Genomic DNA, 25371 nt, shown 5'->3' with positions numbered 1-25371 from the left:
TGGTTTCCAATTGATGTTGTATAACTAGTTGGAGAGAAGTCATGGGATAGTTGTCTTCATTTCAGTTTGAATTTCCAAATTTAGTGGATTCTGCAGGCTTGATACAACGTTTACAAACTTCATATTGGAACAGGACATCCCATGGTGTAACTGGTATTAATGGTTTGTTCAACAATTAAAGTTCTGTGTGATATGAGTTCATCCCGGAGTAATCCAGGTTAGTTTCTGTTATACATTTGTCCCAGGCTGAAAGGACAAGAGAAATAAGGCCTAATTTATAAAAGTGCCTTCAGACTAATTGATACTGAAGTATAGTTGACCTACAATGTTGTGTTAATTTCTGCTGTACAGCAAAATGATTCATATATATATATATACATACATACATATTTTTCATATTCTTTTCCATTATGGTTTATTACAGGGTATTGAATATAGTTCCCTGTGCTGTACAGTAAGACCTTGTTTATCCATTCTACATATAATAATTTGCATCTACTAATCCCAAACTCCCAATCCATCCCTCTCCCCTGTCTTCCCCTTGACAACCACAAGTCTGTTTTGTATATTTGTGAGTCTGTTTTTGTTCTGTAGATAAGTTCATTTGGGTATCATTTTATAATCCACATATAAGCGATATCATATGGTATTTGTCGTTCTCTGTCTGACTTACTTCGCTTTGTATGATAATCTCTAGGTCCATCCATGTAGCTGCAAATGGCATTATTTCATTCTGTTTATGGCTGAGTAATATTCCGTTGTATACATGTACCACATCTTCTATATCCATTCATCTGTTGAGGGACATTCAGGTTGCTTCCATGTCTTGGCTATTGTGAAGAGTGCTGCTGTGAATGCTGGGGTGCATGTATCTTTTCAAATTATAGTTTTGTCTGGATATGTGCCCAGGAGTGGGATTGCTGGTTCATATGGTAATTCTATTTTTAGTTTTTGAGGAACCTCCATACTGTTATCCATAGTGGCTGCATCAATTTACATTCCCACCAACAGTGTAGGAGAGTTCCCTTTTCTCCACACCCCTTCCAGCATTTATTTATAGACATTTTAATGATGGCCATTCTGACCACTATGAGGTGATAACTCACTGTAGTTTTGATTTGCATTCTCTAATAATTAGCGATGTGGAGCATCTTTTCATGTGCCTATTGGCCATCGGTATGTCTTTGGAGAAATGTCTATTTAGACCTTCTGCCGCGGTGTACTAACCCCTTCAGGCTGTGTTCACGCCACCAACCCCAGTCCTCATCATTGGGGAGTGGGCATCCTGTGTACGGGTTAGGATTAGGGCACGGGTTAGGGTAAGGCTTCAGGTAAGGGTTAGGTTTAGGGTTAGGGTTAGGGAACAGGGATGGTACGACAACAGTTTAGGGTTAGCGTACGTGTTAGGGTACGGGTTAGTGTTAGTGTATGGGTTAGGATTACGGGACGAGTTTGATTTTTTTTTTCTTTTTTGAGTTGTATGAGCTGTTTGTATATTTTAGAATTCGGCTCTTGTTGGTTGCATCATTTGCAGGTATTTTCTCCCAAAGAGTCACACAGGTTCTAGAACAACTGGATACCCACATGGAGAAGAATAAAATTTGGACCCTTACCTCCCCCCACCCCATATACAAAATCAACACAAAATGGACCAAAGGCCTAGATGCAAGAACCAAAATTATAAAACTCGTGGAAGAAAATATGAGAGTAAATCTTCATGACCTTGCATTTGTTCATGATTTCTTAGATCTACTACCAAAAGCACAAGCAACAAAAGACAGATGAATTGGACTTCCTCAAAATGAAAAACAGTTGTGTATAAAAGGAGCAAGGAATAAGATAATCCCCCATCCAAAATGGCCCAAGATGTTTGCAAACCATGTATATGATGAGGACTGTAGCCCACCAGCCAAGCCCTTGGTGGTCCAGTGGAGTGTCTGTGTGGCCCCTCCCATCCTCGGTGATCAGGGGATTTCAGGCCCCAGAGCACCCACGGGGTAGACACCCTCAAAGAGTGAGTGCTGGATGGTTTTGAGCCCAGATTCACTCCCATTACTGCCCTCAAAGGCTGAAGGCTTCAGCATGCCTCCAGAAGGACACAGAGTATTTGCAAGTCTTTGAGAACCAAGAGAACAGTCTTCACTTTACTGAAAAGGGCATCTTATTATTTCACAGCATGACCATTTTCAATCTGGCTGTCAGGGGTGCCCTCCCACCTTCTTTATTTCTTTATTTCTCTGAGAGTGGCAATGGGGGGTTGGCTGTCCCCAGTCCCCACACCAGGTGACAAGGCCAGTGGGGCCAGACCCTGGTGGTCCTTAGCTTCGTTGGAGACTAACCCAGACTCTCAGCCTGCGATTGAACGTGGACACCCCTGCTTCTCCCCAGCACCGATTCTCATCTCCTCTATCTCTTTTCCTCTTGCTTTTCAGTCTCAGATTTACCTGATGGCCACCACTCACTGTTCCCGCAGAGCCCAGAGATTTCTCCTTGAAGGAAAGGTTCTGGAAAATCAGAGGGATTTATTTAAAGAATGCAGCTGATTCCCGCCTTGTGCTGACACCCAAGAGGGTGCAGAGAGTGAGTGTTTTCTCATTAGAATTTTAAATTCTCCAAGTAATAGATCATTGGGGGGTGGGCATCCGGTGTTTTACAGCTTATTCTAATAATGTCATTCCTAAATTTTAATATGGTAAATAATTTAAATCATTAATATTCTGGGGGGGAGATCCATTAAAAAAATGTTAGAGGCTGCAGCAGCAGCCTTAGCGTCTCATGCCCGTCTCTGGGGTTTGCGCTGATAGCCGCGGCTCTCGCCTGTCTCTGGAGCTCCTTTAAGCGGCATTCTTAATTCCCTCTCCTCCCGCACCAGGAAACAAAGAGGGAAGAAAAAGTCTGTTGCCTCTTTGGCAGGTCCTGACTTTTCCCCGGACTCTCTCCCCGGTAGCCGCGGTGCACTAACACCCTACAGGCTGTGTTCACGCCGCCAACCCCAGTCCTCTCCCTGCGCTCCGACTGAAGCCGGAGCCTCAGCTCCCAGCCCTGCCCGCCCCGCCGGGTGAGCAGACAAGCCTCTTGGGCTGGTGAGTGCCGGTCGGCACCAATCCTCTGTGCGGGAATCTCTCCGCTTTGCCCTCCGCACCCCCGTTGCTGTGCTCTCCTCCGTGGCTCTGAAGCTCCCCCACTCTGCCACCCGCAGTCTCCGCCCACAAAGGGCTTCCTAGTGTATGGAAACCTTTCCTCCTTCATAGCTCCCTCCCACTGGTGCAGGTCCCCTCCCTATACTTTTGTCTCTGTTTATTCTTTTCTCTTTTGCCCTACCCAGGTACGTGCGGAGTTTCTTGCCTTTTCGGAGGTCTGAGGTCTTCTGCCAGCATTCATTAGGTGTTCTGTAGGAGTTGTTCCACGTGTAGATTTATTTCTGATGTATCTGTGGGGAGGAAGGTGATCTCCGGGTCTTACTCTTCCGCCATCTTCCCCCTCTCTAGGGACAGTATCATGTCTCAAGTTATGAGTAGTGTCAAGGCCTTAGTTAGGGACCGTTTCAGGGCCTTAGTTAGGATTAGCATCAGAGCGTTGGTTAGGTACAGTGTCAGGGCATGCGTTAGTGTCAGGGCCTTAGTTAGGGACAGTGTCAGGGCCTGAGTTAGGTTTAGAGTCATGGCCTTAGGGACAGTGTCAGGGCCTGATTTAGGAGTAGTGTTAAGACCTTAGTTAGGAATAGCATCAGAGCCTTTGTTAGGTATCATGTCAGGGCCTGAGTTATGAGTAATGTCTGAGCCTTAGTTAGGAACAGTATCAGGGCCCGAGTTAGGAATTGTGTCAAGACCTTAGTTTAGGGCCAGTGTTAGGGCCTTAGTTAGGAGTAACATCAGCACGTTTGTTAGTTACAGTGTCAGGGCCTGAGTTAGGTGTAGTGTCAGGGCTTTGGTTATGACAGTATCAGGGCCTGAGTTAGTAGTGTCAAGGCCTTAGTTTAGGGCCAGTGTCAGGGCCTGAGTCAGGACTATCATCAGAGCGTTTGTTAGGTACAGTGTCAGGGCCTGATTTAGGAGTGGTGTCAGGACCTCTGTCAGGGACAGTGTGAGGACCTGAGTTAGGTGTAGTGTCAGGCCCTTATTTAGGGACAGTATCAGGTCTCGAGTTATGAGTAGTGTCAAGGTCGTAGTTAGGGACAGTTTCAGGGCCTTAGTTAGGAGTAGCATCAGAGCTTTTGTTAGGTACAGTGTCAGGGCATGCATTAGGAGTAGTGTCAGTGCCTTAGGGACAGTGTCAGGGCCTGGATTAGGTGTAGTGTCAGGGCCTTAGTTAGGGACAGTATCAGGGCCTGAGATAGGAGTAGTGTCAAGGCCTTAGTTTAGGACCAGTTTCAGGGCCTGAATTAGGAGTGGTGTCAGGGCCTTAGGGACCGTATCAGGGCCCGAGTTATGTATAGTGTCAGGGCCTTAGTTAGGGATAGTATCAGGGCCCGAGTTAGGAATTGTGTCAAGGCCTTAGTTTAGGACCAGTGTCAGGGCCTTAGTTAGGAGTAGCATCAGAGCATTTGTTAGGTACAGTGTCAGGGCATGAGTTAGGAGTACTGTCAGGGCCTTAGTTAGGGACAGTGTCAGGGCCTGAGTTAGGTGTAGTGTCAGGGCCTTAGTTAGGGACAGTATCAGGGCCTGATTTAGGAGTAGTGTCAAGGCCTTAGTTAGGGCCAGTGTCCAGAACTTACTTAGGACTAGCATCAGAGCCTTTGTTAGGTATCGTGTCAGGGCCTGAGTTAGGAGTAGTGTCAGAGCATTAGTTAGAGACAGTGTCAGGGCATTAGTTATGTACAGTATCAGGGTTTTAGTTAGCATAAGAGGCACGACATTAGCTATGTACAGGGTCAAGTTAATATCTAGGGATAGTGTCAGGAAATGACTTAGGTATAGTGTCTAGACATTAGTTATTGAGAGTGTCAGGGCCTTATTTAGGACCAGCATGAGGGCTTCAGGTAGGGACAGCTCCTGGGACCGACTTAGGGAGAGTGACAGGGCCTGAGTGAAGCCTAACATCAGGGCCTTTGCTAGGGACAGTGTTAGAGCATGATGTAGGAGCTGCATCAGGGTCTTAGTTCAAGACATGATCAGGGCCTGAGTGAGTCACAGCATCAAGGCCTCAGGAATAGCTTCAAGGCCTGTGTTAGGGACAGCCTCAGGGCTTTATTTAGGGACAGCGTTAGGGCTGACTTAGGGACAGTGTCAGGACCTTGGTTAGAGATGGGTCAGGATATTAGCTTAGGATAGTGTCAGGACTTTAGTTATTACCGGCAGCAGGGCCTATATTAGGGACAGCTTCTGGGCCTTAGAGACAGTGTCAGGGCCTTAGTTAGGACAAGTCAGGGCCTTAGTTAGGGACAGCATTAGGGCTTCAGGTAGGATAAGAGGCAGGACATTAGCTAGGGACCGAGTCAGGTTACGGGCTAGGGATAATGTCAGGAAATGAGCAAGGGATAATTTGAAGACCTTAGTTATTGAGAGCATCAGGTTCTTATTTAGGACCAGCGTCAGGGCCTTAGCTAGGGACAGTGTCAGGGCAAGGCTTAGGAGCAGCATAAGGGCCTCTGTACGATCAGCATCAGGGTCTTTGTTAAACACATTATCAGGGCCTCTGTTAGGGACAGCCTCAGGGCGTCACTTAGGGACAGCGTCAAGGCTAACTTAGGGACAGTTTCAGGACCTTAGTAAGAGATGGGTCAGGATATAAGCTCAGGATAGTGTCAGGACTTTAGATATTAATGGCAGCAGGGCCTTAGTTAGGGACAGTGTCAGGGCCTGAGTTAGGAGTAGTGTCAGGGCCTTAGTTAGGGACAGTGTCAGGACCCCACTTTGGGGCCTCACCTTGTGCTTTGCCCAATAACCTTCCTTAACTGGGTACCCCCTTCCCCCAACATCTTTCTTCTGTTTTTAGCTGAAGATGGCACTTAAGGTGATGGCTTGGGCCATTTCAGAGAGTGACTCAGTTTTCCTGGGCATCTCCCAAGTATACAAGAAGTATACACGCTATTAAACTTCTGTTTTTTCTCACTTATTACAGGAGGGCCTAAGCCAAGAACCTAGAAAGGTATAGGGAAAATTATTTTTCATCCTTATCCATGCAGTTGAGTACCATGCAGCAATAGCAAAGAATGGACCATCAACCCACGCAAAGGCATGGATGAATTTTACGTATGCATTGCCAAGTGAAAGAACCCACTCTGAAGAGCCTACACAGTGCGACCAATTTACACAACATTCTGGAAAAGGCAAAACTACACAGATGGTAATCAGTTCATGGGGTGGGGTTGGGGTAGAAGTATTCCATGCAATTCTTTACTGACACACACCACTATGCGTTTGTCAAAACCCAGAGATTTTTTTTCCAGCCCAAAGAATAAGGTAGGACATCCAGTTGGTGTCAGAGTATCGGTCATTGGTGTGGGAAAAACTGCATGCACACCACACGTGCATTTGTGAGGCTTGAGAAACACCAGCCACAGTTCTCAAAGGTTATTAATCCCCTGCAGAATGTGGAAATGAGAATTAATCAGTGGCCCTTCCTCTCTAGTCAGTGATGGACACCAGGACTCTGCATGTTTGACAAGTGCACCAGGGATCCTTATGAGTGAAACTTGTGAAAGCATGGCTGACAAGATAAGGACCAGTTCTTAACATGGCTCAAATCTCATCAGGTATGGCCAGTGGGGTCATTTCAGTGTTACTCATACTTCCCTTGAAGAGAAGCACCAGCATTTCCTTTATGGGACACATGCTGGTCTGCTTTACTGTCTTGTCCACACATGGCTTTTTTACTGGAACCTTTTCATTCCCAACTTTGCCCTCCTGGACTTTATCTCATTCTATAGGAATCTGCTTACTTAGGCAGTCACCTTCTGAAGAAAAGACTTTTTTTTTCTAAATTCAATGTATGGCTTGCAAAGTGAAGTAAGCACCAACCGCTATGGGAAATACCCTAAGAGACTTAAGGGCATGAGGCTACCTGGGATCCACAGAACTGTCCCAAGGCCTCTGTCCAACTAAGTGACACTCAGAAAGTGATCAGAGGATGCGTAGAGGTGTCTCACTTAGGGTCCAGGGATTAACTACCAGTCCTCCAAGCTCCCTGTATCTCCCCTTTCCCGTATTATATAGCCTGAGATTCCCACCTCCTAGGTTTGGGGACATGCATCTGTGCATATTATAGGAAAAGACTACCTGGAGCAGCAGAAGAGGGAATGCTGAGAAAAAGAGAAACTGCTCATGACTGCTTAAACCTGGGAATTCTTGAGCTCTAGTTTTAGGTACAGAGGCATTTACAGAAAGAGCTCTTCAATGTAATTAGAGCGGTAAGCTGAGCTCGGGGGACATGAACTCAGCCCTAGAGACATGGAGGAGCAGTGAGCAGAGCTGCTCCCCCTCCTCTATATGAAACCCAGGGTAGTTCCAGTTCTACTGCCTAAGAAAAAGATATCTTCCAAAATTTAAATTGATTTTGGTTCACATGTTAATATGAAATAAATGTTAAACTTGGAGAAGATGGTATTTGTTCTATCAACCAAAAAATAATGCAGGAGGCTGCAAACAACAAAAGAGTTTATTTTGGGGGGGTCTTAAGAATTGCAATTCAGGAGACACAGACTTGGTAACCCCAGAGGAGTGTTCAGGAGAACAGCAAGAGTCAGGGGCTTATAAAGACAAAAAGCCACAAAGTTGTTAAAACTTGCCTGGTGAGAATTGTAATTAATGCTGATGAGAGTCAGAAATTATTTGTCCTTGGGAATCACAAGTTGTTTTAGGGTAAGGGTGCAATACGTAGATAGGCTGTTATGAGTTTCTGGCAGATGTTCTGGATGACTTCATCAGGTCAAAAGGTCAGATTCCATGCAGGCTGAGAGATGCATTAGGTCACACTTCCTTAACGGTCTCCTGGCTCCATTTTAGAGAACTCTCTCAGCAATACTGACTCCATTTTGATTTTCCTTTCACAGTTCTGGGAAAATCAGAAGTGTGTCTTCTTTTGGAAAAATCTCTGTAGCGTGAATAGTTGGGATCTGATCTTGCCAAATTCTAGCCAGCATGAACTTCAAATTTTCCAAAATAAATAGATATTAAAACATTCTTTTTCTATTATTTATTTTATATGTATTAGTGTATATATGTCAATCCCAATCTCCCAATTCATCCCACCCACCACCCCAGTCGCTTTCGCCCCTTGGTATCCATACATTTGTTCTCTACATCTATGTCTCAATTTCTGCTTTGCAAACCAGTTCTGTACCATTCTTCTAGATTCCACATATATGTGTTAATATACGATATATTTTTTTCTTTCTGACTTACTTCACTCTGTATGACAGTCACTAGGTCCATCCACGTCTCTACAAATGACCCAATTTCGTTCCTTTTTATGGCTAATATTCCATTGTATATATGTACCACATCTTCTTTATCCATTTGTTGATGGGCATTTAGGTTGCTTCCATGACCTGGCTATTGTAAATAGTGCTGCAATGAACACTGGGGTGCATGTGTCTTTTTGAATTATTGTTTTCTCTGGATATATGCCCAGTAGTGGGATTGCAGAGTCATATGGTAATTCTATTTTTAGTTTTTTAAGGAACATCCGTGCTGTTCTCCATAGTGGCTGTATCAATTTACATTCCCACCAACAGAACAAGAGGGTTCCCTTTTCTCCACACCCTCTCCAGCATTTGTTGTTTGTAGATTTTCTGATGATGCCCATTCTAACTGGTGTGAGGTGATACCTCATTGTAGTTTTGATTTGCATTTCTCTAATGATTAGTGATGTTGAGCAGCTTTTCATGTGCCTCTTGGCCATCTGTATGTCTTCTTTGGAGAAATATCTATTTAGGTCTTCTGTCATTTTTTGATTGGGTTGAAGACAAACATTCTTTGCTTGACCAAACTTCATGCTCCTAAAGCTTCTCTTATGCCCATCTATGCACTTCCTTGTAAAATCCAGTTTTAGCAAGAATGCTGCTAACTCAGTTCAACGAGAATCCACCACCCTCGATATCTGCTCAGGTTTCTCATTCTCTACTATTCCACAGGTGATGTCTGATCACCATGGAGTGTCTTCTGAAAGAAACCTGCTCATCAGTTTAGCCAGAATTCCCCTTACCCATGATGCTTCCTCTTAGTAATTTTCTATCCACTGACCCCGCCCCTGCTCATTGGCTATAAATTCCCACTTCATCCTGTATTTGGAGTTCAGCCCAATCTCTCTCACCCAATACAAAATCCCACTGCAGTGGTTCCTATACCAATTGGGGAGATAGCCCACCCCCAGAATAAAATCTTCCTTATGATGCTTTGTCGAGGAACATTCAATTAACTGTCAAGTTAAGAAGAAAACTTGATAGTTAATTGAATTAAGAAGAAAAAAGGGGATTTTTATTTGAACCAAACTGAGGATTATAAGTCGGGAAGCAGATTCTCAGAAAGCTCTGACTGTTAGAACTCTAGGACATAATCAAGTACATTTTTGAGACAAACGATCATGCATCAAAATGACACTGATATTTTACAGAAAGTTCACCAAGGATACATAATCCAGGTAAGCCCATACAAAGTGAGCTGCAAGTCATCATTACCCCCTAAAGGGCTGGGAAAGAACATTATTGTTTTAAGAAGTTACATTGCTAGCTTAAGAAGAAAGAAAAAAAAATTGATCTTTATGATTGAGCAGGCACCCCCATCTTTGAGGAGCTCTGGTTAACACGTAATGCATATGCACACAGCACGTTATGGAGGGAGGAGGTCCAAAGACAGAAAATTTTATGTTTAATTTTTTTCTTGTCCCGCCTTAAAATATAAATTTATTTCATCAGCTTTAACAAGTATTACTGAAGTTTTTTCTTTAACACTAACATTCTTTCGGATAGCTGTGGGAATATAGATAAGGAAAATGGGAAAATATTTAGAAATTAACAACAAATTATGTGATGCCATCCACGCTTGGCCCCATGAAGTCCCCGATACTGAGCCCAGGGCGGCGTCTCTCCTAAACCGGGAGCAGAAATGGAAATCATGGTCTCTCTGGTTTCCATCGCCAGCACAGACAATTCCAGCCCTTGCTAAACTGAATAACCCAACCCAAGCGCAGGAACCACAGACGTTGTTCGGGATCCTACCACGGCCCACTTGGACCCAGCGAGGTCCCCGCCCGAGGCCGAGTCGCGCCCCGAGCACTCGCAGGACACGAGTCTCCAGGCGCGAAAGGGGATTTCGACCTAAACCGTTTTCAACATGTTAACTGGGAAACATCCCATCATTTACCACGAAAGGGCTCACAGCTCTAAGCTCGTACCTAGAGTTGTCCGAAACACTTAACTTGAAGCCCCGAGGAAGCAGCCCGGCTCCCCGGACACCAGCCGAATCAAACGCACACAAACGCTGAGGCTGGAGGTGTGTCCGGCCGGGGTGGGGCTGACCCGGAAACGCCCGGGAGCTGGGCGGGAAGGCTCAGGCCTCGCCCACGCCCACGCTGCTCCGCCCCGCCTCTCCCTGACTAAGGCCCCGCCCCGCTTGCGTAATTTCCTGCCGACGCGGAAGCGGATTTCGGGAGCGAAGGTCCCGTCGGGTGAGTGAGTCCCTCGGCTCTGAGAATCAGAGCCGCGCTCCACAGCCCCCTCCCGACCGCATCCTTCACACGCAGGTTCTGGGGGTCCCCGTTCTCGCCCCTCCGGCCCGCGTCGCCCTGAGACTCGGGATGCCGGGCGCTCGGCTGCCGGGTCCGAGTCCGCGTCCGTTTCCGGTCAAAATCGCTCCGAGGCCGTCCCCGTCAGGCCTTTCTGCCTTCGGTCTCTTCACCTTCTCCCGGCCCGACCCGCGCCGTGTCAGGTCCCCACTCGCGACGTGGACTCTCGCCCTTCGCGCCCCGCATCGGCCCCTCGGGGCAGCCCGGGACGCCGCGCCCTCCCGCGGGCCTGGGACTCCACAGACCCCAGTTGTTCTCCTGAGACCACCTGCCCATCCTGGGCCTCCTGCGGCCTGGCCGTGCCGCTCTCTGCCCTTGGCGGTCACCGCCTCAGAAAGGCCCTAGAGCCCCGGGCTGGGGGCAGGGGATCAGTCCTGTGAAGTGACACCCCGTGTCCTTCTGTCCCAAATCCTATCCGCTGGCGATACCGACCAACGTGTGTCCACGTTCCCGATGTCTCACGGGAAAGTGTGCTTTTCTGGGCAGAGCATCTTTGTTCCACCCGTGTGGATGTCGAGTGGGCGGGGGAGGATGAGACAGAACAAGGAGACCACTTTTTAATTTATTGGTCTGTGAGCTAGTTTCCAACTAAATATATGCTCTTTTCAAATTCCCTTTGTTTTTTTGTTTGTTTTGCAAATATTGAATGATAGGCTGGATGGTTCTAGAACTTTGTTCTCACAGACCTCATTTGTTCATGATGAATACATTATTCAGAGCTGTTCCCACAGCTGAACTTTTGTGTTTTCCAATGCCGATAATTAAGTGTTCTTAATGTTATATTTTTTGATATATTCATGGAAATGTATATTTTGATATTTATTATGGAAAAGAGAAATTAAATGATTTTAATCAGTATGATTAGAAACATGACAGAGAACTTGCTCTTGCTCGGGAGAATTAAATATGATCTGGAATCTTGAGGGGCAGGGGTGAGAATGGTAAGCCTTGCCACTATGCAGTCCAGACCACCCCATGCCTGTGAGGCCAGTAATGGTTACTCTCCCCTGTTCACATCTCTTCCTGCCCCCAAACACACACACATAGTACAAAGGCAGCTGGTAGGGAAAGACCAAGAGTTTTTAAACTAAGCACAGAGCAGTTATTTCTCCAATGAGGAGATGACACTTGGCTCTGGGAAAGGGGCTGGAGGAGAAAGGGCAATGCAGTTTGGATGTTAAGGAATGGAAGAGAGTCTGGGAGGCTCAGGAACAGGAGAAAAGGAGACCTCTGCCCATCCTTACTTGGGGATCCTGTGCTCAGCAGGTACTAGAAGACACTGTGAGGATGGTGACTTGAAAGGTAGGGTCACACTAACTCACATTCCCATATCTGCCATGTGATGTGTGGGCTTTACAGGGTAGAAGGGTGTATGGAGTAAAGGGCAGAGAAACTTAGCTGTTGGTCTCCATGTAGGAGTTTATCGTCCCTGCTCCCTGATAGTTCAGCAGACAGCAGAGGACTATTTTTTCCAAATGTTGAATTTCTCCCTATATATGTGGTTGTGGCCAGGAAGGGGATAAGTTATTTGAAGACCTGAATGGCACATTCTCAACACTCAGGAGTGACATCTTGCCTGAGAGAGACACTCGGAGGAGGAAGAAGATGAGGAGTCAGGAATAAATCTTTATCTGGAAAAGGTCATATTATCTGTTGATTGTTCTGTCCTCTCCTTCCTGAAATGCTGTTTTTAGGATGTGCTAAAATTTGACTCTCAGATATCCTGCCTAACACATTTCCTCACTCACTGATGGCCTCTCCTATCTCCAGACCAATTCTATCTCACTGTCAACCAGTGACATGGAACTTGTGAAGTGGCTCCATTTGGGGGATCGTTATGAGAAATGCTGCATGCCCAGACATTGATTAGAGGCAAGGACTGGGCACCATAGTGTCAGTAAGATTTGCCAGTAGGGATTGCATAGTGACCAGATCTGGATGTACTATAGACCAAGATTAAAGAAACTGCACACATTAGTACTGAATTAATGTCAGGAATACCTAAAAAATCATGGAGAAGAGGAAATTTGTTCTACCTGATTTTGTAATATATCTGAAGCTTAACAAAGTGAATCTGTGTATTTGGCCTCAAAATATTAATGATTTGCAATAGAAGGGAGAGATTAGAAACTTAGCCATGACAAATTAAGGTGGCATTTCATCCACATAATGTAGTATATTTTATTCCGTAATTGTTTAAAAATAGAATCAACCCAAATGTTTAATAGTAAGAGGATTTTAACACTGTTCACATCACATCCGTTCCAGGGAGACTTTGGTGTTCATGGATTTGTAAAGAATTGACTTTTCTACAGATATTTGAGGGTTCCTCCTCTTTGGGTATTTGGGGTTTCATTGCTGGGCCAAGAGATGGTACGTTTCATTTTGTAATAGATTCTGGCACGATTCCCTGTACACACATAATACACAACAAGAAATCCTCATCCATCATCAACTCCTGAGGTTAACCAGGAGTTAACCAGGATTCATTTTAAATGTATTTATTATTTTTTTTAAATTTATTTTTGGCTGCGTTGGGTCTTCATTGCTGTGTGCGGACTTTCTCTAGTTGCGGCGAGCGGGGGTTACTCTTTGTTGCACTGCGCGGGCTTCTCATTGCGGTGGCTTCTCTTGTTGCGGAGCACAGGCTCTAGGAGCACGGGCTTCAGTAGTTGCGGCACGGAGGCTCAGTAGTTGTGGCTTATGGGCTCTAGACGCAGGCTCAGTAGTTGTGCACAGGCTTAGTTGCTCCGCGGCATGTGGGATCTTCCCGGACCAGGGCTCCAACCCGTGTCCCCTGCATTGGCAGGCGGATTCTTAACCACTGCACCACCAGGGAAGCTCCTCATTTTATATATATATATATATTTTTTTTTTTATATATATATAGTTATAGATTTGGATAAAATGACAACTCTGTTTTTAATTTCCATTTTACTAATTACTTAAGAGACTGAATGATTGTTGCTTTTTATAGACATGTATATGTAAAATGAATTTTTCTACTTACTTTCTGCTTATATTTTATAGTTTATAGTTTAATTATACACACACATATATGTGCACACTCTGGTCTGATAACACTGATGAAGTGAAACCAAAATCCTTCCTTCATGTCCTTTGCTTTTTTTTTCTTTCCTTTGCAAGGTGTCACCTATTTCATAGTATAAAATATTATGTTCATTTAGTCATAATATATTGTTTGTTTCAACTATTTAATTTGAATTATTTTAAAGTTTCACATAATATAGGTTCAGATGTAATTTGACCTGTCTCTATTTTTTTTTTTCCCTTTTCACAATTATTTTGGCTGTATCCTCATCCCAAATCAAAATTGAGACAAAATTGACTTTTAGGATAATTCTCATTTTTTATGTGAAATATCACATATGACTTTGGGGGTGGTGTATACTTGTTTTACAATGTTGTGTTTCAGATGTACAGCAGAGTGGTTCAGTTATACATGTACATATATACATTCTTTTTTAGATTCTGCATATGACTTTTAAATCTGAGTTGCACCAAATTTCTGCAGTTATTGAGAGTTTTTTTGTCACCATGTCCTCTAGTCTAAGAATTTGGTTTGGCAGGCTTTATTCATGTCGTATTTATGTCCTCAAAAGGTTTTAAAATTTCTTTACATGGGTTTGCAAATTTATTTCAAGTGAGAGTCATATTTTGCTGTTGTACATAGAGACTGGCTTTTGTGTGTTTACTTAGTTTTTAAATTATTGTTACGAAACAGGAAATATTGATTTCAGTATATTAAGACTGGATTTGTTCTCTTTCAGAAATATTAGGTATGATAGTTAAAATGGATTCCCCAATTCATTTTTTTGTTTAAAATCATATCTTCTGAGAATCACCACAGTTTCAGCTCTTTGATGCTATTTTTTAATTTCCTCTCTCCTCTCTTTTCTTGGCTCTGATTCAAGCACCCAGTGCACTGATTTCTAGGATACTTCCTACTTCTATTTCCTTCTGATAATAAGTTTAGTTCTCTGGTAACCTGTCTTTAGGTTTATATAGAAACACCATATTGTAACTTAATATTTATGTTTATTAAATTAATGCATTAAGTGGAGGCAATAATCATGTCATTGTTTTGCTTTACTGTATGCCCAGCCCGTAGCACTAAGTCTGACTTGTAATTGGTGCCCAACAATATCTGAGAAACAACAAAAAATTGTTTTGTTTATGTTTCCTTTTCTTTTTCTTTCATATCCTTCCACCTCCCCCACCATAATTTCACTACCCACACCCTGTGCCAGACAAACATCATCCAGTTCTTAAAACTCATTAAACCTTTCTGAATTACTTAACTCCATTCTTCAACAAAAGGCTCATTTACAAACACAAGTCTTCCTGTCACTTTCTTGCTTTCAGTTCTCCAGTGGATTCCCATTAGCTTTAGAAGAAGGACCAATCCAATTACAGTGGCCTTTGGGCCCTGAAATCTACTTGCCTGACACCCTCTCCAGGTCTTCCCGTCACTCACCTGCCTTCCAATGTGTTCTCATTTTCTGGGGTACAACACATTCTATGATGTGTCCATGATTTTATACTTGTTCCTAAATCAGAAAGAAAAAACAAACTTCTGAACCTATTTCCATTTCTGCAAAACTGCCTCAAACTTTTTGCCCAACTGAATTTTTAAGGTGTCATAAATAATGTGTGCATTTCTAGAGAGCTTCCCCACCTCCACAAATGAAACACTTTAGTATATGTTCACAGAGTATCCTTGTCATTATTTCTTTTTTTCCCCTTATTTCTTTAATCTGTTCTAAGCTAGTATTTTAACTCCATAAGGACAAGTGATCTCTCTGCTTTATTCATCAGTATGATTTCACTCCCTGCTATGGTCTTGGCTCTGAGTTGACATGAAACATTCATTTGTGGCAAAGGGAGATCATCACTTACCTCAAATATGTTGCAGTAAATGGGCTGAAAAGACATAGACCATCTCAGAAATACATGAAAATCAAATAGTTGATAAAAAGTAATACATACTAAATCCTTTTTTTTACTGTCAGAAGAGTATAATTTTAAAAAAGAAAATTACAAAGAATTTCTTATGGGATCAAGTATTTCTTATGCCTATATCTAAAATGAAAATATATTGCTTGATTTTCCTTCAGAAATAATATCCTTCTATAAAGTAATGTCTTAAGATTTTTAAGTGTTTAATTTCCTTTTTAATATCAGTTTTTTAAAATATGCTACTTAGATGAGAATTCCTTGGTGGTCTAGTGGTTAGAATTCAGGCTCTCACTGCCATGGTCCGGGTTCAATCCCTGGTCGGGGAACTGAGATCCTGCAAGTCCCACAGCACAGCCCCACCCCCCAAAACAAATCCTATTTAGAGACAGAAAGTAGAATGGTGGTTTCCAGGCATTAGGAGGAGGGGGGAATAGGGAGTAGTTGTTTAATGGGTACAGAGTTTCCGTTTTACAAGATGAAGAGAGTGTTGGAGATGGATGGCAGTGATGGTTGCACGATATTATGAATGTATTTAACACCACTGAACTATACACTTAAAAATGGCTAAGATGGTAAATGTTATGTGTATTTTACCACAATAAAAATAATTAAATTCTGTCTACAATAAAATCAGTCCTGAAACTGATCATTTATTCTGGAAATCCTTAATATTATGAGGATTGTAGGGTTTTGCAGTTTTTAGGACATGAGCTAGATCTGACTTGAAGAGACCTAACACTGGATGAGCTTTTTCTCACTTGGTAGTAAAAACGAAAGATATTTTCCTTCGGTAGATATTTATTCAGCACAAACACACTTCTGTAGAGTCACACTTATGTCCACAGCCTGAGAAAATGATGGTAGATTACAAATCCTCCTACAAATAAAAATAAAGAGCAGGAAGGGGTCTCTTGGCTGCAGATTCTCAGTACTGCCCAGAACAACCAAAATCCATAAAACCCTGAAGTCTCTGAGAAAAGGCATGAAGTTTGCTTTTGAGACTTTTAGAAGAAGCAGAATTAAAGGATATAATTTGTTGTCCTTAATTTCATCTACAGGGTTTATCTAAAGAGGCATTTCTTGATACATTTATCTTGATTGGGACCCAAGTTAATCAGATTTGTCCTTTGGATTACAACACTGATGAGGTTGCCAACTGCATTAAAAGAGAGTTCACCATCAAAATGATGCATTTTCTAGAAAGAGAAAGAAGCCCTGAACTCTGGAATTTTGTGTCAGCATCCTCGATAAATATTTGGTTTCACTGGATTTTCCATCTGTTTGGGTTCTGGTGAGTACAGGAGATCATTTTCACCAGGAGGGATAGTCCTCCTTTATTTTGTAAATGATTTTTTGTGAAGAGAAATGTTCATTTTGGTAAGAATTCAGTGACAGGATCTCTGAGGAATTGACATTCAAACAGATTGAAGGAAGTAAGTATGGGGTAGGAAATTGTGTTTGTGGATCTGAGTAGAAATGAAGGTTAATAGTGAACAGTGTAGAAGTAGTAGCAATGCTAAATTGTATTTGTGATGTTCTGAGAGAGCATATAAAATGTCAACCCAGGCTTCCCCAGTGGTGCAGGGCTTCCCTGGTGGCGCAGTGGTTGAGAGTCTGCCTGCCGATGCAGGGGACACGGGTTCGTGCCCCGGTCCGGGAAGATCCCACATGCCGAGGAGCGGCTCGGCCCGTGAGCCATGGCCGCTGAGCCTGTGCGTCCGGAGCCTGTGCTCCACAACAGTAAGAGGCCCACGTACCGCAAAAAAAAAAAAAAAAAAGTCAACCCTTGGATGTCTGGTGGAGACATTGAAAAGTTTAGAGACTAGATAAAGAGTAATACTTGGGGAAAGTGGGAGATAATGTCCTGAGATCTATTTCCTTTCTAGTGTACGTTAGTTTCAAAAAAAAAAAGAAGCAAACTCAGAAATGAAATTCAGATATGAGTTTTGTCACTTTCAATTTAGAGAAAGTAATGGAAGAAATTGAAGCAATTGAATAAATATGTGGGCATACCTGGGCAGTGTACGTAAGTAGAGAAGGATGAAGGAGTAGGATGGAGTCTTGAGGTCTTTCAACAATATTGTTTGAGAAGTTCTTGGCAAGTGATAAGGAGTTAGAATGACAAGATTCCTTTGAAGACTGTAGACTGAGATGTTAGAGAAACCTAGGAAAAAGTATATTCCCAAAAAGAGGTCATGTTATACTTTTTATTAAGCTCTAGGTAAAAGCCTGAGGCACATACGTTGGATTTATTTATGCAGATATTATCGGTACGGTAAGTCAAGTGGTGACTGGGATGTGAGGATTTGGCAACTGCACCTTCATCTTTTAGTTTGATTGTAAAGGCAAGAAGGGAAAAGTAGGGATGGATTGAGGCACCAGAGGGCTGGAACGGAGCTGGAGAAACTGCTAGTGCACAGAGTAAGAATGATTCAACCTAAGAAGTTCCACAGTGGTTACTAGAGGTGGGGACACATGTGACATGAATCAGGGATCCCTATGGTTCGGAATTCGGAGGGGATTGGACAGTTCTGAACACCAGGGTTTAATTAGCATACAAAACTCAATGGTTTTTCACATTCTGCTCTCTTAATTGAAGGTATTTATATCTTCTTTACTAGCAACAATAGTCATAGCCTTCTTGCATTTGATCCTGGTAGAGGAGAGCTCTAGCCCTATTTCTCTTAGAGCACATTGCATGTTTCTTGTGGTTGTCCAGGGGGCTACTTCCAGGTGAAGCATTGGGGCTTCATGATAAGTGAATATGGAGGTTGTGAACAGCTAGAGTCTAATGACTTTTTTCTTCTTCCTCAGCCTTGCCGCCTGTTGCTTGGACTGTGTGTAAGTGAAAACCCAGAAGTCAGCTGGCAGCTGAGCTAGTTACAATGGAATCACAGGTAAGTAGGAAATTACTCTTTCTACTGGAATTGCATCTCTATTTTCAGTATATGGACATATTTCTCCTACAGGCACACATGTTCTAAGCACACTCGAGAGATTTTTCAAGGATCTGAGCTTCAGTTAAGTTTCCCCAGAATTCTGGAATGGTCATGTTGGATCAAGGACTCATCAAGTGGTAACTCCTTCCCAGCATCACACTAAGATATTCCAGTCTCTACTAATGCTGTGTATTCATAGAAGAGATGAGAGAGGTTTTCTTTTTCTCATCAAGACCATGGCCTAGTTGGCAAAAAAAACAAAAATTAGTCATTAACCACTTTATTAACTGTAATGAACTTAGGATTGAAGTGAATACTGGTGATGAAGATGAGTGAGGAGGAAAACATTACAAACCAATAGAGTCAGATGTTTCCACAGGTGAGGTCAGTCAATCCAGTGTTACAGGTGCTGGGGGGGGGTCTCAGAGCCTCTGGCTTGAGCTGCTGAATCAGTTATCCTTTATAATGAACACCTAAGTTTTGTAGAGATAAAAGCCTACACCTGCTGATCCCAAGACCTGTATGAATTCTAGTCAGTTGTGCAGAATCCTGGATGTTGCTTCAGTATTCTCTGCCATTTCATAAATAATAAACTTAAAAGTTATATTTAAGAAATATTTGCTAGATAGTTAGTACTTTACACATTAGCTCATTAGATCTTTCAGAACTCATGAAGATTATTAAACCATTTCACTGATGAAGAAACTGAGATCATAAAGGGGAATAATCTAACCATAGCCATGCTTTTTTTTTTTTTTTTTAATATATTTTTGGCTGTGTTGGATCTTAGTTGTTGCACATGGGCTTTCTCTAGTTGCAGCAAGCAGGGGCCACTCTTCATTGTGGTGCGCGGGCTTCTCATTGCAGTGGCTACTCTTGTTGTAGAGCATGGGTTCTAGGTGCACAGGCTTCAGTAGTTGTGGCATGCAGGCTCAGTAGTTGTGGCACACGGGCTCTAGAGCACAGGCTCAGTAGTTGTGGCGCACAGGCTAGGTCGCTCCGCAGCATGTGGGATCTTCCCAGACCTGGAATCAAACCTGTGTCCCCTGCATTGGCAAGCAGATTCTTAACCACTGCACCACCAGGGAAATCCCACCATGGTTGTGCTTTAAAAGTGGCATATCGTGGATACTTCATCCCTTGTGAGAAGCCTTTAAAAGATTTACTTGAAATTGGTTGAGAAGACTGTTTTCGATATAAGTTTTCAAGTGGAAATGTTATAATCATGATCTGGAAGCCGTAATCACAAATTTGTTGGGAAATCTCCAGGGTATATTACACCACACATCATGTGTTATCTCTTTATAATGAAGTTTTATGTATCTGGAGTGTGTATGTATCTGTAGGTATATCTGAAAGTCAGATGTTCATGTCAACACTGAGAATGATGTGATTGGACCCAAAATACCGTTTGAGATTTCTGTACACTCGACCCCCACCTCCTTAGTGCTTGACACCTGTACCATCCTCCCCTGGCAGAGATGGCCCTATCTGAAACAATGTCCATAATATTTTAGGAATCAGTGACCTTCAAGGATGTAGCTGTAGACTTCACCCAGGAAGAGTGGGCCCTACTGGACACATCCCAGAGGAAACTATTCAGAGATGTGATGCTAGAGAACATCAGTCATCTGGTCTCAGTTGGTGAGTCTCTTACTCTTTATTATGTATGTATTCATTCATTCAACAAGTATGCAGAAAAGCTTTCCCATTTCTTACTCTAAACTCTGTCTTGATCCTTTCATAACTCTCACAACTACCTTATCACAGTTTTCTTTACTTCTGACTTACATTTAGTTTGTCAGTCCCACTACAGTATAATCTTCCTAACATAATTTTGTGTCTTTCTTGCTACTCAATCTCTGATGCTCAAACAGTGGTGGGAATTATTTTTGTATGGGTGAGTAAATGTATTGATTTTTTAAAATGTATTTCACAGCAAGGACTGGTTTGATCAGATCACAGTGTTAAAAATAACAGATATATTGTTTTCCACACAGAACTTAGATTTTTGTGGTGTATTTATTGGAAGTTGTATTTATTGGATTGTTTTTGGAGGCTGTATTTTTTGAATTCTTTTTGGTTATAATATTAAAACACCATAGAATGAAAATATTGCAGATTCCACAATCTGTCTTTGAACTTGGGCATGGGCATTAGCTGTGATAGGTTCTTAATGTCCTTGGGAACAAGTTTAAGAGCTATCATTTTGCTGGTCAAAGAGTACACATGTTGTTTTCAACGTACTCTTCTCTGTGCTGACCCTCAGAGGTTATTGTATTCTTCCTCATTAGTCTGCCCTGTACTGATGCACTGTTAATGAGCACAGAACTCAAAATCCATATATCTTTCTCCTACAAACAGGCAATCAGCTCTACAAATCAGATGTGATTTCCCATTTGGAGCAAGGAGAGCAACTTTCAAGAGAAGAGTTAGGTTTTCTGCAAGGCCAGAGTCCAGGTGAGATCCAAGAAGCTGTGCTTCAATAGGAGGAGGAGCCTGGTCAGTGAGTGAATAGGCCCTAAGAAATATCACATGAAGATATCTAAGTTTAGTGATATTTTAAAAATTTAGACAATATCATAGAAAAATTTTTCACATGATGTCATACCTTGCAGGTATCAATTTTCTATTCACATGTTTTTCTGCCTTTGTCTTTGGCTTTAGGCAAGGTGAAATTTATATACTCACTGGAGCTAATAAACATTCACAGAAAGTCCCTTTTCATGGTCCTGTTTTATGAATAGGATCTTCTCTTTTCCTCCTCAACTTGCCATCTTCTTTTTTTTTCTTCCTCTTAAGTGTTTGTTTATTTATTGGCTGCCCTGGGTCTTCGTTGTGGCACATGAGCTCTTCATTGTGGTGTGTGGGATTCTCTAGTTGTGGCACGTGGGCTCAGTAGTTGTGGCTCCCAGGCTCTCTAGTTGTGGTGTGGGCTCTAGAGTGCGTGGGCTCAGTAGTTGCAGCACACAGGCTTAGTTGCCCTGTGGCATGTGAGATCTTAGTTCCCCAACCAGGGATCAAACCTGCATCCCCTGCATTGGAAGGCAGATTCTTAACCACTGGACCACGAGGGAAGTCCCCACCATCTTCATTTTATTTTTCTCATGTTTCAGTCCTGAGAATGACAATTGTTATAGTCCTATAATGTGTTTCTTGTCTTTAGAATATTCCATAATTTGATGTGCTTTCGTTTTTTTCTTTTCAGACTATTCCTTAATTTGACATTCTTTGCCATCTGTGTGTCAGTATTTGAAACATACACAAATGGGCATTGGGTCTCTTCACCATTTTAATTCCTAATACCACTATAGAGATTTTAATTTTCCAGTCATTTCAGGTAGAGAAGATGATCTGAGAAAACAGGAAATGATATCCATGCAACATATCTACAAGAAAGACACATCTGTAATCAGTGCAATGGTAAGCTTCACGGGTGTAAACGTGTTCTTCCAAATGAAGACCTAGGAATTGAATAAGTTGGGAATTTGGCACACTTACCTGATTTAATTAAAGTTGGGATCATGGGCTCCCACAGGAGAAAATTTTAGTTAGTTTGGTTTTAGGGAAGAAACATTAACCTGTAGTCAAAACCATAACTTGAGGTCTTATATAAACAGACAATTATATAATCATGGCTTATATTCCTAATCACTGAAACATAATAATGTCTTTAACATCTGTATAAACAGATGTCTCTGCAGTTGGGTTACTACAAAAGATAAAATCTATGCTTGCAAGAGAGTAATATCCCATGTTTATGTAAATAACATAGGGACAATTTTAACTGGAGTCTGTCACTGAATGATTACTCTAGAATTTATATGTAGAGGAATGAATGAAGGAATGAATAAATGTGGGCAAACCTGTAACAGTCTCATTTCCTTTCAAAAAGCAGAGATCTCACAGTCAAGAGGATCTTTTGGAATGCAATGATTTCAGAGAAAAATTTACTGAAATCTTAACATTGACTCAATATGTGATACCTCAAGTGGGAAAGAAACCCTTTATCAGCCAAGATTTTGGAAAAGCCATCAGTTACTTGTCATCCTTTGACATACATAAGCAAATTCATGCTAGAAGTAAATCATACGAATGTCATCAACGTACGAATGCCTTTATTCAAAGTTCTGCCCTTAGGCAGCACAATAATACTCAAACTGGAGAGAAAACATTTGAATGTCATGTATGTAGGAAAGCCTTCAGTAAAAGTTCTAACCTTAGACGACATGAGATGATTCATACCGGAGTGAAACCACATGGATGTCATCTGTGTGGGAAATGCTTTACTCATTGTTCTGACCTTAGAAAACATGAAAGAATTCACACTGGAGAGAAATTATATGGATGTCATCTGTGTGGGAAAGCCTTCAGTAAAAGTTATAACCTTAGGCGACATGAGATGATTCACACTAGAGAGAAACCAAATGAATGTCATCTGTGTGGGAAAGCCTTCACTCATTGTTCTGACCTTAGAAAACATGAGAGAACTCACTTTGGAGAGAAACCATATGGATGCCATCTATGTGGGAAGACATTCAGTAAAACTTCTTACCTTAGACAACATGAGAGAACTCACAATGGAGAGAAACCATATGAATGTCATCTATGTGGGAAGGCCTTCACTCATTGTTCTCACCTTAGAAAACATGAGAGAACTCACACTGGAGAGAAACCATATGAATGTCATCTATGTGGAAAAGCCTTCACTGAGTCTTCTGTCCTTAGACGACATGAGAGAACTCACACTGGAGAGAAACCATATGAATGTCATCTGTGTTGGAAAGCCTTCACTGATTCCTCTGTCCTTAAGCGACATGAGAGAACTCACACTGGAGAAAAACCATATGAATGTCACTTATGTGGGAAAGCCTTCAATCACTCTTCTGTCCTTAGACGACATGAAAGAACTCACACTGGTGAGAAGCCATATGAATGCAATATATGTGGTAAAGCCTTCAATAGAAATTATAACTTTAGATTGCATAAGAGAATTCACACTGGAGAGAAACCGCATAAATGTTATCTATGTGGGAAAGCCTTCAGTAAATATTTTAACCTTAGACAACACGAGAGAACTCATGCTGTAAAGGTAGTAAATGTGGAAGATTCACCACCCATAGCTTCAAAGTATAAACACTATTGTGGACTCCCACAGTGAAGAAATACTATGTTTATATTCAGTGTATAAGAGCCTTTATTCGTTCTTATTACTCCACTCAAAGTTAATACAAAGTGGAGAGAATCCATATGTATGTTACCTATGTAACAAAACATTTAGCAGTGGACTCAGGTGGGAGAACTGAAACTGCAAATGGAATGAATGTGGGAGAATCTTCATCCTCAGCTGTAACTGTTAAACTAAATGGATAAATCACATGTCAGAGAAATTCTATGTCTGTAATCAGTGTGGAAATGCCTTGAGTTATAAATTATCCTTTAAATAAATAAACTGCACAAGAGAGAAATTCTAGACCTGTAATCACTGTGCACTCTCGTTTAACTTAGCACCACCCTTAGCATTCATGAGAAGATTCAGTGTCGGGTAACTGCTAAGAAAAGAAATAAGTGGAAATTAGTACATGAAAGAGATTGAAGACATTTGGAATATCCCATTTCTGGAATGCCTAATATGTTTACACTTATTGATGTAATGACAAAGTACTGCCCCTCCTAGTGATTCATAAAACACCCAGAAAAGCTGGGAGATCAGAAAGAAGCCAAGATAATCTGATCTTGCCCATATTCCCGTCACAACAGCCATGAATCCACAAATCACCAACTGGGAGTGATACCCATGAGTCCCAGCCCCTCCCATATACAAATACAGAAGGCTAAGAGAGAAAAAGTTGCAGCTTCTTTGCTGCCAGGGTAACAGAAGGGCTGGTTCTTGGTACTCATTTGAACATGACTAATATCCGTGTTCCACAGGTGGCAAAACTGAGAACACAGATGCTTATAATTCATTTATCCCATGTTTTTCTGGGGGATACATATGGACTCAAAGTGAAGGGATGGGAAAACATATTCCACATAAATGGAAATCATAAAAGCAGAGCTAGCTACACTTTTATCAGACAGAATGGACTAATTCAAAAACTGAGTTCATGAAGAGGATGTAACATTTGTAAATATACAATATAATACCAAGACTAAGTGCACAAAATATTTTATAACGATGGAATAGAAGAGGTCTTCCAAAATAAAAGACAACATGAAGGAAAGATTTATATTTTATCATATAAAAATTATAACTAAAATGGATCAAAGTGCAGACGTGTGTACATGTATAAGTCTGTGTGTGCACAAAAAAACTACAGAATATAAAACAGTATGTAAAATTACATGAAAAATTGGCCAAGTAAGAAATTTAACTTACATGTACATGTCTATGAAATAAAATGCATTGATAAATTTTATTCAGTAATCAGTGATGTGGAAAGAGACAAACAATACTCATTTTTCCACATACATAAAAAAAAATGTAGTATCAAGTCCTATTTAAAGCTGAGTGAAAAGCCCACATTCTGGTTGTGGGTGAGGATATTGCAGCTTTAGGTAGGGGGTAGCTTGCCAAAATCTGTCAAAATATGAATGCACCATAACTTGAACCAGCAACCAAACTCCAACTTGCCCGAATCAGGGAACACTCTGACATCTGCAGATAAGTCATTATGCTCAGAAACAGCCACAAAAAAATTCTTTACAAATCAAGGAACATCAAGGTCTC

General features: G+C 41.9%; 1 protein-coding gene across 7 annotated transcripts; it reads left to right on the top strand.

The window, feature by feature from the left end:
• Positions 1–2506: 2506 nt before the first annotated feature.
• ZNF596 (zinc finger protein 596) lies at positions 2507–24114 on the top strand. Of its 7 annotated transcripts, XM_024759998.1 has the most exons (9): positions 2507–2580; positions 6125–6285; positions 6571–6694; positions 16761–16993; positions 18517–18599; positions 20159–20285; positions 21006–21101; positions 21973–22064; positions 22537–24114. In XM_024759998.1, exons 5-9 carry the CDS (start codon positions 18588–18590, stop codon positions 23800–23802), a joined length of 1593 nt encoding a protein of 530 aa, XP_024615766.1. In that variant the 5' UTR covers positions 2507–2580; positions 6125–6285; positions 6571–6694; positions 16761–16993; positions 18517–18587; the 3' UTR covers positions 23803–24114. The 7 variants fall into 7 exon arrangements, with proteins under 7 accessions (XP_024615766.1, XP_024615770.1, XP_024615769.1 ...); XM_024760002.1 differs by lacking the exons at positions 2507–2580; positions 6125–6285; positions 6571–6694 and adding an exon at positions 10570–10605 and having other exon boundaries at positions 21982–22064; positions 22540–24114; XM_024760001.1 differs by lacking the exons at positions 2507–2580; positions 6125–6285; positions 6571–6694 and adding an exon at positions 10570–10605 and having other exon boundaries at positions 21982–22064.
• Positions 24115–25371: the final 1257 nt, after the last annotated feature.

Source organism: Neophocaena asiaeorientalis, unplaced genomic scaffold (assembly GCF_003031525.2).
Source record: "Neophocaena asiaeorientalis asiaeorientalis breed wild unplaced genomic scaffold, Neophocaena_asiaeorientalis_V1.1 scaffold521, whole genome shotgun sequence".
Classification (NCBI taxonomy): Eukaryota; Metazoa; Chordata; class Mammalia; order Artiodactyla; family Phocoenidae; genus Neophocaena; species Neophocaena asiaeorientalis.
Note: the sequence above shows the minus strand (reverse complement) of the source record. Positions and strands in the feature narration are given on the sequence as shown.